General features: G+C 25.0%; 1 protein-coding gene and 1 non-coding gene across 3 annotated transcripts; one reads left to right on the top strand and one right to left on the bottom strand.

The window, feature by feature from the left end:
• Positions 1-2752: 2752 nt before the first annotated feature.
• Trnar-acg (transfer RNA arginine (anticodon ACG)) lies at positions 2753-2825 on the bottom strand. The gene has a single exon. It is a non-coding gene; the product is annotated as a tRNA-Arg (tRNA).
• Positions 2826-6042: 3217 nt separating this feature from the next.
• Positions 6043-13321, top strand: LOC114132783 (serine/threonine-protein kinase Chk1-like). 2 transcript variants are annotated; one of them, XM_050207510.1, is made up of 11 exons: positions 6043-6283; positions 6455-6534; positions 6831-7054; positions 7990-8054; positions 8130-8255; positions 8910-9042; positions 9613-9816; positions 10146-10351; positions 10409-10540; positions 10641-10705; positions 12832-12972. In XM_050207510.1, exons 2-10 carry the CDS (start codon positions 6470-6472, stop codon positions 10656-10658), a joined length of 1173 nt encoding a protein of 390 aa, XP_050063467.1. In that variant the 5' UTR covers positions 6043-6283; positions 6455-6469; the 3' UTR covers positions 10659-10705; positions 12832-12972. The 2 variants fall into 2 exon arrangements, with proteins under 2 accessions (XP_050063467.1, XP_027854156.2); XM_027998355.2 differs by lacking the exon at positions 10641-10705 and having other exon boundaries at positions 6047-6283; positions 12832-13321.
• The last annotated feature ends 1749 nt before the right edge of the window (positions 13322-15070 follow it).

Below are 15070 nucleotides of genomic sequence, written 5' to 3'. Positions count from 1 at the left end.
TAATCTTTATTATTAGTTATTACATATAATTAATAGTTAATCTATCGTAGGTACCTTTGTACAAATATAAATGGTGCCTGCGCGTTATAATTAATGAGCTTAACATGGTTTTAGTGTAATTTTCAATTATACATTTCGTGTAAAAAGTGTGATTGTCTTTTGGTCATACCAATATGAAACGATTAACCTAAGCTTGTTAAGTTTTATTTTGCCACTCCTATACAACATAATTTAGATTGTAAGTACCTAGGAATGCCATAACTCGGAGATTGTAAAATATTGATATAAATTATGATATTTAATGTCAGTTTTAAGAAGGATTAATTTTTCGGTGTGTTTAAATATGTTATAATACAATTATAAGCTATAACATAATATTCTTATAAGTATTTTTTGTATAAGCTATAATTTATTATTTTAATTTGATTTTGTTTGTGGTTTGTTATGTTTCATAAAACCAATTCTATTTACAAAACAAATTAATGTAAGATGTTTTTAATTATATATAAGTTAAAATATAATATTAACACAAAATAAAGTAGTTAAGATTGTAATATCATATTAATTTTAATATAATTATTAAACAAATAAACATAAAGTTAATTTAAGTATAATAAAAAAAATTACTTTAAATTAATAATAATATTATCATTAAAATATTCAAACAAAAAAAGACTAATAAGTTTAATAATTATAATAATAATCAAAGTCCGTCACACAAACACCCTTACTTCAAAATATTAACCCCAAATGAATAACTATTTTGTAAAATAACTTGTCAAACATTTTGTTTACCTACACAGAATTTTTTTGTTTTTGGTTACACTCTTAAAAATGTTTTATGTAAATCTTTGAGTGTTGGTGTTACGTCACACAAATAATCCAAGTAGCTTTAAAATTTAAAAACTTTTATCTTATAATTTTCTCACTGTAAAAGTTTATAATTACACACTTCGAAACTCGATAAATGATAATTTGTTTCGTTCCAGCTTTAATTTTAAATTTTACTACATTGTTTCATAAAAATAATTCTATTTATAAAAATTAATATAAGTTGTTTTTAATTATAAATATTAAAATATAATTATTAAAATTACAAGTATAGAATAATATAATATAAGTATAGTATAATAAGATAGAAGTTAATTTAAATGTAATTATTAACTACTTTATATTGGGTACCTAAATATTAAATTTAATAATATTATTATTTGTATACTTAAGCAAAAGTAGACTATAATCATTATTGTTGAAGCCATAACAGTTATAAAACCTACCTAATCTTAACAAGTAAAAAAAAATATATTAATATTACGCTGTTTCTTCATTGTCAATATTATTAAAAATAAACGAATTTAAAAATGTCATCATTATTGTATATTTGTTTTCAATTATTTATTATTTTCTCTCACTATGTTTCTCCTTTTAAATTATTATATTGATTTTTAAATAAGGTCTGTTTTTGAGTATTGGTCTGATACATTGATTTATGGAGTCTATATACTTTTTGCAAACGCCAAAACCAAATGATTGAACAAGTGCCAAGAAAATTATTGCAGTTTGCTGATTTTCTCCTTAACATACTTTACGCTTAACATAGCAATACTATTATTAGTCAACTAGGTACTTCGTCTGAGTTTATCAAACCATCGGTAAGTAATTAGCATCGCATAATTCATATCTAATTTTGTTGGTTTACCTATTCTCCAATGAATATTAATTTTAGGATACTAACTCGGCCACTGATAAACTCCACTTCCTTTATCTGTATACCCTTATCTACCACTATAATTACCTACCTTCATAATAATTAACCTCTACGGAATATTATGATGCGTCTTGTCAATGAAGACCTTTACTTTAATTTAGAAATGTTGAAATAGTAATGAAGCTCATATCAAAAGTAATTAAAAAATAATAAGTTATCAACAACTATTTTTAAATTACTTTTAAAAGATTTATTTGTATTTTTTATTATTTTTGGTATAAAAACTAATTTTCCATACTAATTAATAAGTAAATACAGTAAAATTTCATAAATCTGGACTAATTGGGACTCGGACTCTAGGTTGTTCGGATAAAAGTCCGGATTAAACAAAATGACCAAAAATAATAAATTATAAATTTAAAAAAAGTTTAGTATACAAATTTAAAATTTTAGTCTAATTCATATATTTAACAATATTAAACCTAAAAATGTACATAATTGTTTTATAATCATCAAATATACGTCATACATATAGAATTAAGGCATATCACCTTCTAGCACCTTTCTAGCATAAACTTGTGTAATTTATGTATTTTAAAAAGCTGTCCGAATTAAGTGAAGTCCGAACTAATGAGGTTCTACTGTAATATGTATATGTGTAAGTGTAACGTCCTCTAAACAAAAATTAAACAAATTGCGTAAGGACAGTGATGGATTTTCAAAATTTTTCTAGGAAGGGTCCTAAAAAATAATAATATGTAGGTATTTCAAATGTATCTATTATTTTTATTTTTATAAAATTCAGAATATAATACGATATTTATAATATTTATGTAAATATCAGCTTCTGATTAACCCCCGGACCCCCTCTCTAAATCCGTCCTTGACTCATTAAAACACTACTTTTCAAAAAAAAAAAAAAAAAGTAAGAAATAAATAAATAAAAAAGTCTAAAAAACAAGGTCACCCGGTAAAGTAAACTTTAACCCATTTTTTTATTGTAACTGTAAATCGATAAAAAAATGCAAAAAACTTTTGGTACTTCGACCCTGCCAGGATTCGAACCTGGAATCTTCTGATCCGTAGTCAGACGCGTTATCCGTTGCGCCACAGGGCCTATAATACTTCGTAGAAAACTACTTTGTATATATTTTACTCTTACTCACTTACTTTTTAGCTACTATAATAAATATACAAGTATGTTTCATGCGTCGAACCGATAAGGTTTGTGTTATCTTCTCAATGGACACGCCATAATAACCGCATAATCAGACTTCTTTAAGCAATGAACGTAAAACGTTTATCACTCATCAGTATATTATGCAGGCCCAACTCGCCGTTTGGGACGAATAGCTAATATTTCTAATGTGTAGCACAATGAATAAAACATTAAATTGAAATCAATTTGATTGAGCAGACCCTACCAGACCAACTTAAACAATAATAAAAATATTAAAAATATAATTATTATGTCAATACGTGAAACAATACAAATATACTCAGTACACGGCATTATTATATAATTATATAAATACCACAAATTGAGTAGATACCAAAAATAAGCACAAAATATAATGTTGCTGATTAGTTGTCAATTAATATTAGAAAGTCTTGTGAATTTCGTCAAAAATCCCAATTCAAATTAATGTAAAAAATATTATGATATTAAAATTTAAAATATCAAAAATTGTTTGAGGAAAAATAATTATTTTACAGCTGGGTATAGAATGTTATGAAAAATTGAACTTGAAATATTCATAAGAAGTTAATTTGGTTCTTCAATAAATTTCTTTTTATACATTGGTTGTATATGTATAAAGAACCATGTACTTCATTTTTAAATAGTAGGTTGAAGCCTGAAGAACAAACATTTTTATAAATTTTTAGTCATTAACTTATTTGTTAATTTTAGAATTTTTAAGAAATTTTGTCAAAATTATGCTTACAAAAAAGATTGTATCTATAGATTTTAGATATGTTTAATTATATAATTAACATTTGGTGAAAATTATGATATTTATGTCAAAAAATACTGATCATTTATTACTTTTAAACTCTACATTAGGTTTTTCATGATTAGACTTGTTATTTTTATAAAGCAGTAATCATTTATGTAATTCTGAAAGTATTGAAAGGAAAACATTTGTAAATCCATACACCTAAGTATTATTAAATTAATTTTATAGTCAAATTTTAGAATTTATACAATTCATATTAGTGCCATTGTAACTTTTACTTAACTAGTACGTTTAAATTCTAATGAGTAATTGACTTAATAAATTAACAAGATACTTAGTTTAATTGACTATTTAAATAAATATTTATAATTATGTTAAAGAATAAACCCAAGTCCCAAAAAGGGCTGTTCTCATTCCGCATTTCTAAAAAATTGTATATTGTAAAAAAAAAAAAAATGTACAAAAAAGAAAACATATTATACTATCAACTACGTACTATAGAGACTTTTAACTATTTAGTTAGAATAAATAAAACATAATAATATAAAATATACTATGGTATGATATAATTATGTATATTATGATTTAGCCACCCTTCCTTGACTAGTCTGGAGCACAGAACATGAGAAAAACATTAAGATATTGGCATAACATTTATTATATTAACAGACACAGAAAATCATTATATTGTTATTAACTAAAATATTGTTATATAAGTACAGCAATGGTTTAAATTATAAACTACCTAGCTATATTTATTTTTTTTGCATAGTTAATACATTATTTTATAGCTTTATAGGTAACTAACAAGGTACTTTAGTTTTTAAAAACGTTCCTAATGTTATGTATTCTGTAATAAGTTAAGAAGAGAGTTGGCTTGAACTTTAAGAATAAATTATTCTTCTATAATTTATTTTAAAAATATATGTAGGTAATTCAAATTAATGATTTTTAATTTTAAATATTATATTATATTCCATTTTTGATTCGGTGAAATAGCTAGCTGAGTCAATATCCTTTTATAAAAAATTAGAATAATCTGCAGAGGCATGTGTAAACTCCGGCCGAAACATTATAAAACTGTCCTGTCAGGTAGATAAGGTTTAAGTCTTTAAGTTCCTACATTAGAAAGCGTTAATGTCAACTGACAACTTTCATTCTTTACTTATTTGTATTTAATATTAAACTCAAATGCATACAAAGTTAAACATCTAGTTGGTATACTTAAATAAAAAACCATATCTAAAATTCAGACAAATAATTGTATATAATAATAATGGACAAAGAGTTTTTTATTATCACATTATAACATTTTAATTCACATTTTGAAAAGTCCAAGTTAAGTATAATATCCAATTCTAAATATTATTTTATTATGTTTATAAAACCTTGAACTTTGAAGACACACTAGAGAACTAGACAATATAATATAGATATTATTCACATTATCACAACATATTGTAATGATACATATTGATATTCCCTAATCTCTTGTTTAATTTAGTTGACTTTTTTAAATTCTGGAATCTGGTAGATTACATAAATAAATTTAATCAAGATTTTGTTTTCAGCACAGCTCACAATAAAAATATTGTATTTTTGTACTTGTAACAGAGTTAACAATTTTTGCTTGGTCAGAAATAATTATTAGTCTGGTAGAGCTTATTAGCAAAAACAGATTTTAAAATTCAATTATATTTTGTTCTAAAATTCTTTTTTTAAACAATATAGATATGGCTAATACAAAAAAAGGCCAATGCCAAAAAAATCAATAATAACAAATCTAATTTTTTACACTATACCTACCTAATTTATTATTTTAGTTCAAAAATAATTTGCATAATGTGGAACCTGTGTTATAAATTAGTATTTATGTTACACTAAAAAAATTCGATTATTTTAAACTATTAACACCTAAATTAAAATAATTTTAATTAGTATAGATACGCTTATGAAGTTAATCAACAATAATATCAAAAGAACTAATAACAAACAATTAACAATTGCTTAAATGTATCAGTGGATTTAAATGTAGTAATTTTGTTCGAGAAAAAAAGTGATTTTATCATCGGCTTACATTTCTCATTAATGATGATAGTGACATATTACACTAAAATCATAATATTATAATACATAAATAACATAACATAATATGATCTAAGAACATACATAATATTATTATGTACATATTTAATAATAATAATAAATATAATAATAATAATATAATACGGTCAAAATAATAAACAACATTATCTTCAAAAAATCGATCGATAGTTAATATTCGATTGTACGAGAGAATAACCTAAAAACATCTCCTTTTCAAAAAAGGAGGGAACGGATACACATTTCGTTGTTCTTTTATTTCGTTTTACTGTTTACAGTACTGTTTTCAGTTTTGTCAGTTTCAGTTTAGTGTGCTACCTGATGCGGTGCAGTTCCGTCGTGTTCTCTTGTCGATAAATCGAGCGTGAGGGAATAAACCTGTTGATTAATTATCTAACTGTTGAATCGTAATTATTATTATTACTGAAATGTTTGAGTTAAACAATAAATTGTGATCATTTATTATAAAGTTTTTTTTTAAGTTTTTGTCTTTTTTTGGAAGAATAAGATTACGGTAAGTTCAAACTCATTTACTTTAAAATCAGATAATATTAAAAATACCTATATACACTCGTCTTATTACATTATAGATTAATTTTTTTTTTTAATTTAATTTTTGTAATTTATACATTCTCGATTTTTAATTCGATTTTTTATATTAGTGTCTAATAAAATATTGTTTTAGGTTTGAACATTACAAATGGATATTCCGTTTGTTGAAGGTTGGAATATTGTTCAAATATTGGGCGAAGGAACATTTGGCGAGTATGTTATTGTTCACATATTTGTTAATAATAATTTTTTTTATTTATGCTAACAAATTAAACCTTTAATGTTGCAAAAAAACTGTTTTGTCTAAAGATGGTCTCTCAGTGTATTATAATTTATATTTATTTTATATTATATTTTTTTATTATTTGATAAATAAATAATTGTATTTAAATATTCAGTATGTTTGATTGATAAATTCCTAATGATGGAGTCAACTTGTTTTTACTTGGTAAAAAGGTTATAACACAACTATATTTGAAATGTTAATTATATTATGGTTATATTTTCAGAGTAAAACTTTTAGTAAATCAACGTAATCGAAGCTTTGTAGCCATGAAAACAATAGATTTACTAAACTATTCCAATGCATTAGCGACGGTAAAAAAAGAAGCAGCTATACATTGCCGATTGAATCATCCAAGTATAATAAAATACTACGGTCAGCGCCATTGTAAAGATAATTATTATATATTTTTAGAATATGCATCTGGAGGTGAATTATTTGATCGAATTGGTAAGCTTATTTGATATTATTAAGACTATAAATTATTTTAACTATATAGAGACAATCCTACATTATAAGTATGTTATAATATTACAGAATCAATACTAATCAGTCCTTTTCATTTCACTTTTAAAACATTTATTAATTTTTTGGATCATCTCTATAGAATTTATAAGATTTAAATGTAATATATATAATATATATATATGTTTTTATTTTATGGTAATTACAATAACTAATAACTAGACCCTGGAATTATATGCATTTGCATGTTTGTATATAATGTATGCACATCAATAGGGGTTTGAAATACCTATGTATGATTCGTATTACACCAAATTCAAATATCAAGTTTGACTTTGTGTATTTTGCATATTCAGAGAATTATTGCATATTAATTCATAAATGTATATAACATGCAGGTTGTGTATTTAATGATAAATCGATTTTAATTACTTATAAACAGTAAATTTTCGATTTTTAATTTTAAATATTATATTATGATTTTATCAAGATAAGATTGTTAATGTTTAAAATATTTATTCATAGCATGTGATTTTAGTTTTACTATTTTGAAAGTTTATTGTTTGATTTTTTGAGAGTTTTAGGTGTGGTATTTTATTATTATTTCCAATAGATATTTATAGACAATTTTAGTTTATTTTTATTTTCTCCTTGAATATTTTATAGTATTGAATTTTTATATTTTAATCTATTAAAAGTTTTTATAAATCTTAATTATTTGAATATTTTTGTTTCTGATAAAAGATAAGTAGTTTATTACTATTCTTGGTGTAAAGAATGTGTTTTATTTATTTGTATGTGTATATTTACATCATAATTGATAATTTTTAAATGCATATAATTCTGGGCTCTGTTAATAACTAATGATATTGCATTATTGTTAATATACTTATTTAAGAAAATATTGTTTGTTAAATTAGAACCTGATGTTGGAATGCCAGTGTCTGATGCTAGAAAATTCTTCAAAGAGTTGATTGCTGGAGTTGTATGTTATTTAACAAAAAATTTTTAATTTGTTTTATATCTATTTATGTATAATTTACACTATTTTTTTTATTAGGATTATTTACACAGTAATGGTATAGCACATAGAGATTTGAAACCAGAAAATTTACTATTGGACGTTAATGGAAATCTAAAAATAAGTGATTTTGGATTGGCTACTTTATTTTTATCTGGTGGAAAAGTAAGTAGTATTTATGTATTCTTATGTTTGCGATAATCATGAATTATTTAGTGTACACATTGAAGTAATAAAAAATCACACTCATCTATTCTTTACAGTGGCTGTACCAGAGTAATATGTTAGTATATTAGTGATGGCTCATAGATTTTTTTTTTTGAAAGATGGGTGACTCCTTAGTTGTTATATTTAAATAGGAAGTTGATTGATACTTTTAGGTAGATTATGTTTGCTTTTGCCTAAAATGTTTTGGTACTCTTGCAATATGCTACCAATCGTAATTATGTTTATTTAATTGTGAAAAAGTTTATTTGAGTCATTTTGATAAATAACATATAACAGTTGTATTAAATTATAGCTTAATAGCCATCATGATGACTGATAAATATCCACCAAGACCCATGACAACTTACTTTTAGATATATTATATTAGTCTATGTTATATTGTGTTCACGTATGTGTTTTTTTGTTGTGATTTTTACTTAGTATTTTTTTATTAAAATAATACAATGAAAAATCAATGCGGTATTTGTACATGCATTTGATATCCAATCAGGAAAAATTAGAAAAATGTATTAATTAAAAAGTAGTTTCATTAAATTTAAATATCTTATCTCTGGAGATAACTATCTTATATTTTATAATAATTTTTAATAGCGGCGTAAACTGGATAAAAATTGTGGAACTCGGCCTTATTTAGCTCCAGAAGTTCTTTCATCTGTACCTTTTCAAGCAGAACCTTCTGATATTTGGTCATGTGGTATTATACTGGTTTCAATGCTTGCTGGAGGTAATTATTTTCAATTAAATCGCTTATATTACACATTGAACTTAAATATTATTATTTACTTGTAAGTTATTGTATTATACAGAAAATTAATGTCAAGAGTTGATCTCTTTGGTATTCTAGCTGTAGATGTAATTTTTAAGAAATATTCTAAGGCTTTAGTACCAAAGTAATTGACTATTGATACTGCATCAGTCATCTTCAGTATTATGGTTTTAAGTTAAAAAATTAAAGTTAGTTTTGTATTATATAATTGTTTCTTTAAATTTAAGCAACCATCCATATTTTTGTTTGTTACTTTATAATTATAGCACAACAAAAACAAAATGTATATAACATTTTAATAAAACCTCTGCATGTTTAAAGACTATCTAGTATCTATGTATTTAAAAATTAAATATTTACAAATTTTTATTTTATTTTTTATATTGTATTAACTATAAATTATACATAATATAAATTACTTTTAAAATTAGATACTATAAAGTTACTGAAATTAAATCAACTAGGTACAAAGTAAATTCTAGGAAAAATTATAATTTATTCAATTTAAAATTTTTTGTATTTGTTTAGAGTTACCTTGGGATATGCCATCTGATAATGATAACGATTATAAATTGTGGAAAACTACTGACTATGCTAATCATTCACCATGGTCTAAATTAGATACTTTAGCTTTGTCTCTTGTAAGAAAGATATTGACACCAACACCATCTAAAAGATATGACATATCACAGATTCAATCACATCATTGGTTCAAAAAGTCAGAAACTTCTGGTAAAGTCAACTTAATCAATCTAATCATAACTAACAAAATTTAATACACAGTTAGACATTTAATCAAAATTATATTAACAATATCTCGTCTGTCACTCCGATTAATCCGACCATAGTATTATCGATATTAAGTCTTTAAAAATGCATTTATAACACTATTATAATATAATAAATTAATAATGTGTCTTATATGTTTCTGTATATTCTGATAATCCTATCTTTTTCACGTTCCATCCATACCCTACACCCCCAGTTTCAAAGGCGGCTTATTAAATGGGTTCTACTATATTTCATTAGCTATAATATAATTCAAGTTTATGTTTATTTAGGTAACAAAAAAGTTCGGTCTGACCGAGATTTGGATGATGATCGTCAATGTTATTCTCAACCAGCAACAACAGCTAATCTGTTTGATTCATCCATATTATCAAGTGATACTGAAATACACTCATTTTCTCAGCCAACACAGGTTGATGATCTTCTGCTTTCTTCGCAACTTTTTACATCACAGTCCACTTCTACGCCGCCACCAAATGTAATTGGAAATTATTTGTATTATTTTATAGGTTATATTAAACTGTTATATTTTCAGAATTCTATGCAGAGATTAGTCAAAAGAATGACTAGATTTCTTGTCTCTTTGTCGTCGGAAGAGGCATTAACCAATTTATCATTGTTTCTCGATGATTTGGGATATACATGGAAAATGAACTCACCTAGTTTGGTAAGTACTGTTAATATGAGTGTAATTACTTGTTATTAATTATTAGCTAATTATTAAAATTCCATTGCATTTTTTTTACATTTTGTGTTTGGTATGGTAGGTATGCTGTAGTCCATGAGATGAATAAGAGGAATAAGAGGAGGATGAAAAAAGGGGAAAAAATGTGTATGTCAAAAAATATTAAATTCTTTGGAAATAGTTATATGCATCATATAAATCGTTCAATATTGAGAGAATCATTAAATTAACTAACTAAGAGCAAATTTTTAGGAATAATTATAGTTTATTATATTGCTAAGAGAATAATAGTGAAGAAATTGCTTTATTTTTGTTTCTACATGAAACAGATAAACAGTTGCCATAATTGGTCAAGCTATTTTGGTTATTATGGTCCCATTAGAGATAGAAATATATGACAAATATAAATGGGTTGGTGGTTTTTATTTAGAGGACATCATACCCACATGTGTTATCTTACACACATACGACATAGACAAAACATGTTTACGCAGAGTGTGTAGAACTCGCTTAATTTTGGTTCAAGTGAAAAAGGTACCTATTAAAAATTTAAATTGTGACAATATTTCTGGGGGCAAAACATTGTGTTTTTTTTTTTAAAAAAAAAAATTAAATTTTGAAAATTTTAAGGTCATTTATAAATGTTGACATTTTTGCTATTTCCAAACTATATAATGAACGTTATGTTGTAAATAATGGAAATAACTCAGCGCCATGCCCTCAGAAATATGTCTCACAATTAAATTTTAATATAGGTACTCCAGAACCAAAATTGAGTGAGTTCTACTCAGACTGCGTAAATGTGTTTTGTCTAAATCGTACGTGTGTAAGACGGAGACAACACAATTGTCATGCAGGTATGACGTCTTCTTAATATCAAACAGCTGAAAAATGATGCTCTTATGGGTGGGTGATAAATAATTGTATGTGTACTACTTTGCTAGACTAGAGAGATCAAAGATATAGGTAGTTTTATAATATCTAATATTTTAATATTATATTAATAGCATACTATTTATTTTAGTTTATCAAATAAGGAAATTTTTATAATAAATAATTTATGTTAGTTTAAATATAACTACTATAACACATAAAATGTATAAACATGTTGAATGTTCTATTGTTCTGTAATGTACATGGACGTACATACAAATTGAGCCATGATATTGTTATCTCTGAGTCCATGTGTATTTATGAATATAAGAAAAGTACAATGCAAAAAAAGAGAGCAGTTTTAGCGAGCAGGTTCATTTAAATAAAATATGGGTAGAAGTTTATTTGGATGACATTCCACACATTTTGGTAAAACAAAAGATTTTTTTTATATGACGAGAATGCAACACAATTCCACATAAAAATTGCTTCAATGTTGTCAGTTAGGTACAGTGAATAAATATGTAACTATAATATTAATTTTTATTAAATTTTATCATAATAAAATAAGTCAATAAAAATTAGTCAATGTACACCTGATAAAACAAATATTTAAAAATTAGGACAAACATTTATAAGTTCAGTGAATTCCTCATTTACTTCATACAATGTAAAGAAAGATAATGCAAAACATTGCTTCAATCACTATCCAAGTTCATCTTTCGAATCCATGTATGCCTCTCTTAAACTAGATTTCAAACCTTTCTATTTCTAAAATTATTTTTTAAAGTACATTCAGCAACGTCACAAATTAATTTTGTACGGAATTGTGTAATGCAAAATCGTAAATCACGGGTATACTCGAAACTTGAATATAAACTTCTATTTTGCTCATTTAGTAAAAAAAATTCAACACACCACTTTTAGGTATATGTATAAAAAAAATAAAAATGTAAATTATCAGGTAATTTTATACTAAAACTTTTATAGTTTTCTATAAAAAAAGATAAGTATCTTTAAGTATCTCTAAAATAAGTTTCTTATTTTTTAAGAAAAATAAGAGAATAAAAACAATTGATAGAGGTAAACATTCTAAGGCAGTGGTTTTAGGACCGCGACCCAAATTTTCTTCAAAAAACTTATGGTGACCCCCTCTATAGTTCTATAATCGATACAGTTTTTAAAAAACATAAATTTCTTACAATCTGTATAATTAAAAAATCTTCTCGCAACCCCCTAAAAATTGACTTGTAACCCACAGTTTGAGGAACGCTACCTATTCTAAGATATTTATTTTTGTATAAGTTTCTAGACTAAAAGAAAATAGATCACATAAACCAAAATTGATAGTTAACATATTATAGACAAGTAATAATTTTAAATATTGTACTGTGTTACAGGTTACAATTACTACTACAGATCAGCGCTTAGTGTTTAAATCTAATGTAATTCCAATGAATGATCAAACTCTGATTGACTTCAGACTTTCGAGAGGCTGTGGCTTAGAATTTAAGCGTCATTTTGTTTCCATTAAAAATGCAATGTCTAAATTGATTTCCAGAGTTCCATTTTAATGGCCTGTTGCTACTAAAACTGAAACTGTTCCATATGATATTTATAGTGAAATAAATGCGATTAAGACTGTGATTTATTGTAGATTGATTTAAAATAATTTTACTTATGCTGCACCAAATTGGAAATAATAATGTTTAATATGTTTGTCAATGAATTATAACAAAATAATTTACTATTATCTATTATGTAACTTATTAATTACATACATGTAACATAGATTTAAGGAATATTTACTTTTTAGCTTTAGTATAAAAATGTTTGATAACATATTATATTGATTCCTACTTTTTTATTTTCTCAATCAATAGTATGAAAATGGCTAATTTTTATAAAATGTATTTTTATACACATTAAATGTAATTATAAAATTTTATATTGTGTGTTGTTTCCTTTGTTTTAATCTTATTTCATTATATTTAGATAATTATTTAAAATAGATTGATAGGTTACAATAGAAACATGGTTGGTCATTTGATAATAGTAATTTCTTGATTAGTTAAATGTTGCATATTAGTTTTAAAAAACATTAGATGAATAATAATAATTTAATTTAATTAGTAGTTAAATGTTTACCATTTTTATGAGTTAGTCGTTAGATATAAGATCAAAATCCCAACTTTAGTATTCAAATTTAACAAAACAAATATATAAACACTATAGGTATTAAATAAAAAATTTTAAATGATTATAACCCTAACTTGTACATTAGGTTATTAAGCAGTTGATATGCTGCATAATTATTAGAGAAGGAACCTAAGTATATAGGGTACTTGATTTGTCATTACTTACTGAATTTTCAAAATGTTTAATAAAAACTTTGAAATATTTATGCGTATTTTGCAATTATCAAAATATGTGGACACATATTTTTAAACTATGAAGTCGGTGACAGTTTTATTCTAAATACTAATGTATATTGTATATATAATATATAATATATATATATATTACTTAGTACTAACTAATTATGCTGCCTACTAGTTAATCTTCATGAAATAGTGTACCTAGTCACCTAGATATATAATGAAACACACGTAATAATAATAAAAAGTGTATAAAATAATTTTAGAAAATGGTTGAACGCTACTAAGATCTCTCGGATATTAATTCTTTAAATGAGGAAGGGGCCAAGGGCGTCTCTGGCCCTATTTTCAAGGGGGGGGCGACTTATTGATACAATTTAAAAAAAAAACCAAAAATACAAAAATGTATATGTTAACCTATTTAAACAACTAGGAGCGCTATTCCAAAATGTTTAATTATTTTACTTTATTCGGTGTACACTTTTTGTATCATAATTACACATAATTACGAAAATATTAAAGTAGGTACTATTAAATAGAAATAAAAACAGAGGCTCTGGGGAGGGCGATCTCCCCATCGCCCCCCCAGAAATACGCCCTTGGAAGGGGCTTTAAAAGGTGTTTGCTCTTGAGCCTTAATTTTGAAGTTAAACCTCAATAATTAAATCCATTGTCGATTGCATTTCCACTATGAGCATTGCAATAATATATTTATCACTATATTGCTTATTTTACATTTTTTTTTTTTAAAGTTCACTATTTAATAATTTAATATTATAACATTATTTATCATTTAATACGAAATTTATTTTTTTTCATAAATATAATATTATTAAATCATAATTGTAAATGTAATTTCATATGTACATTTATAATAGGTAGCTAAAAAATTGTCTTCACAAAATATTGTAATTAATAACTAAAGGGGATTACCCACTAGGCAATTCGAACGCCCGCGTCCGCGTTTTTAAAACATCGCGATCGTTCAAAATTAAACGTGCAGCTTATGGGAGTGTATTCACATTTCATTATTTCACACACATAAATAAGACGCGCGTTCGGTTGCGATTTTCAGCTATAATTAAATATTTTCCCAATGTAATTCTGGTTTTACACCACACACGGACGATTTAAATGCCGCGTTTGCCTGCGTTTATTTACGTTCGTTTATAATTCGTCTGTCGCGTTGACATGCGTCTAATTTGTAACCAGCTTAATAAAAATATGGCTAAAAATCCGACATAAAAATAAATGATAATTT

Source organism: Aphis gossypii, chromosome X (assembly GCF_020184175.1).
Source record: "Aphis gossypii isolate Hap1 chromosome X, ASM2018417v2, whole genome shotgun sequence".
Lineage (NCBI taxonomy): Eukaryota > Metazoa > Arthropoda > Insecta > Hemiptera > Aphididae > Aphis > Aphis gossypii.
Note: the sequence above shows the minus strand (reverse complement) of the source record. Positions and strands in the feature narration are given on the sequence as shown.

What these genes read in the sequence shown, in the direction of transcription:
- LOC114132783 (XM_027998355.2), top strand. Translation starts at nt 6,470, where the DNA reads ATGGATATTCCGTTTGTTGAAGGTTGGAATATTGTTCAAATATTGGGC. An exon ending in TGAATTATTTGATCGAATTG is followed by an intron (nt 7,055 to 7,989) that starts GTAAGCTTATTT and finishes TTGTTAAATTAG; the next exon opens with AACCTGATGTTGGAATGCCA. An exon ending in AAATGAACTCACCTAGTTTG is followed by an intron (nt 10,541 to 12,831) that starts GTAAGTACTGTT and finishes ACTGTGTTACAG; the next exon opens with GTTACAATTACTACTACAGA.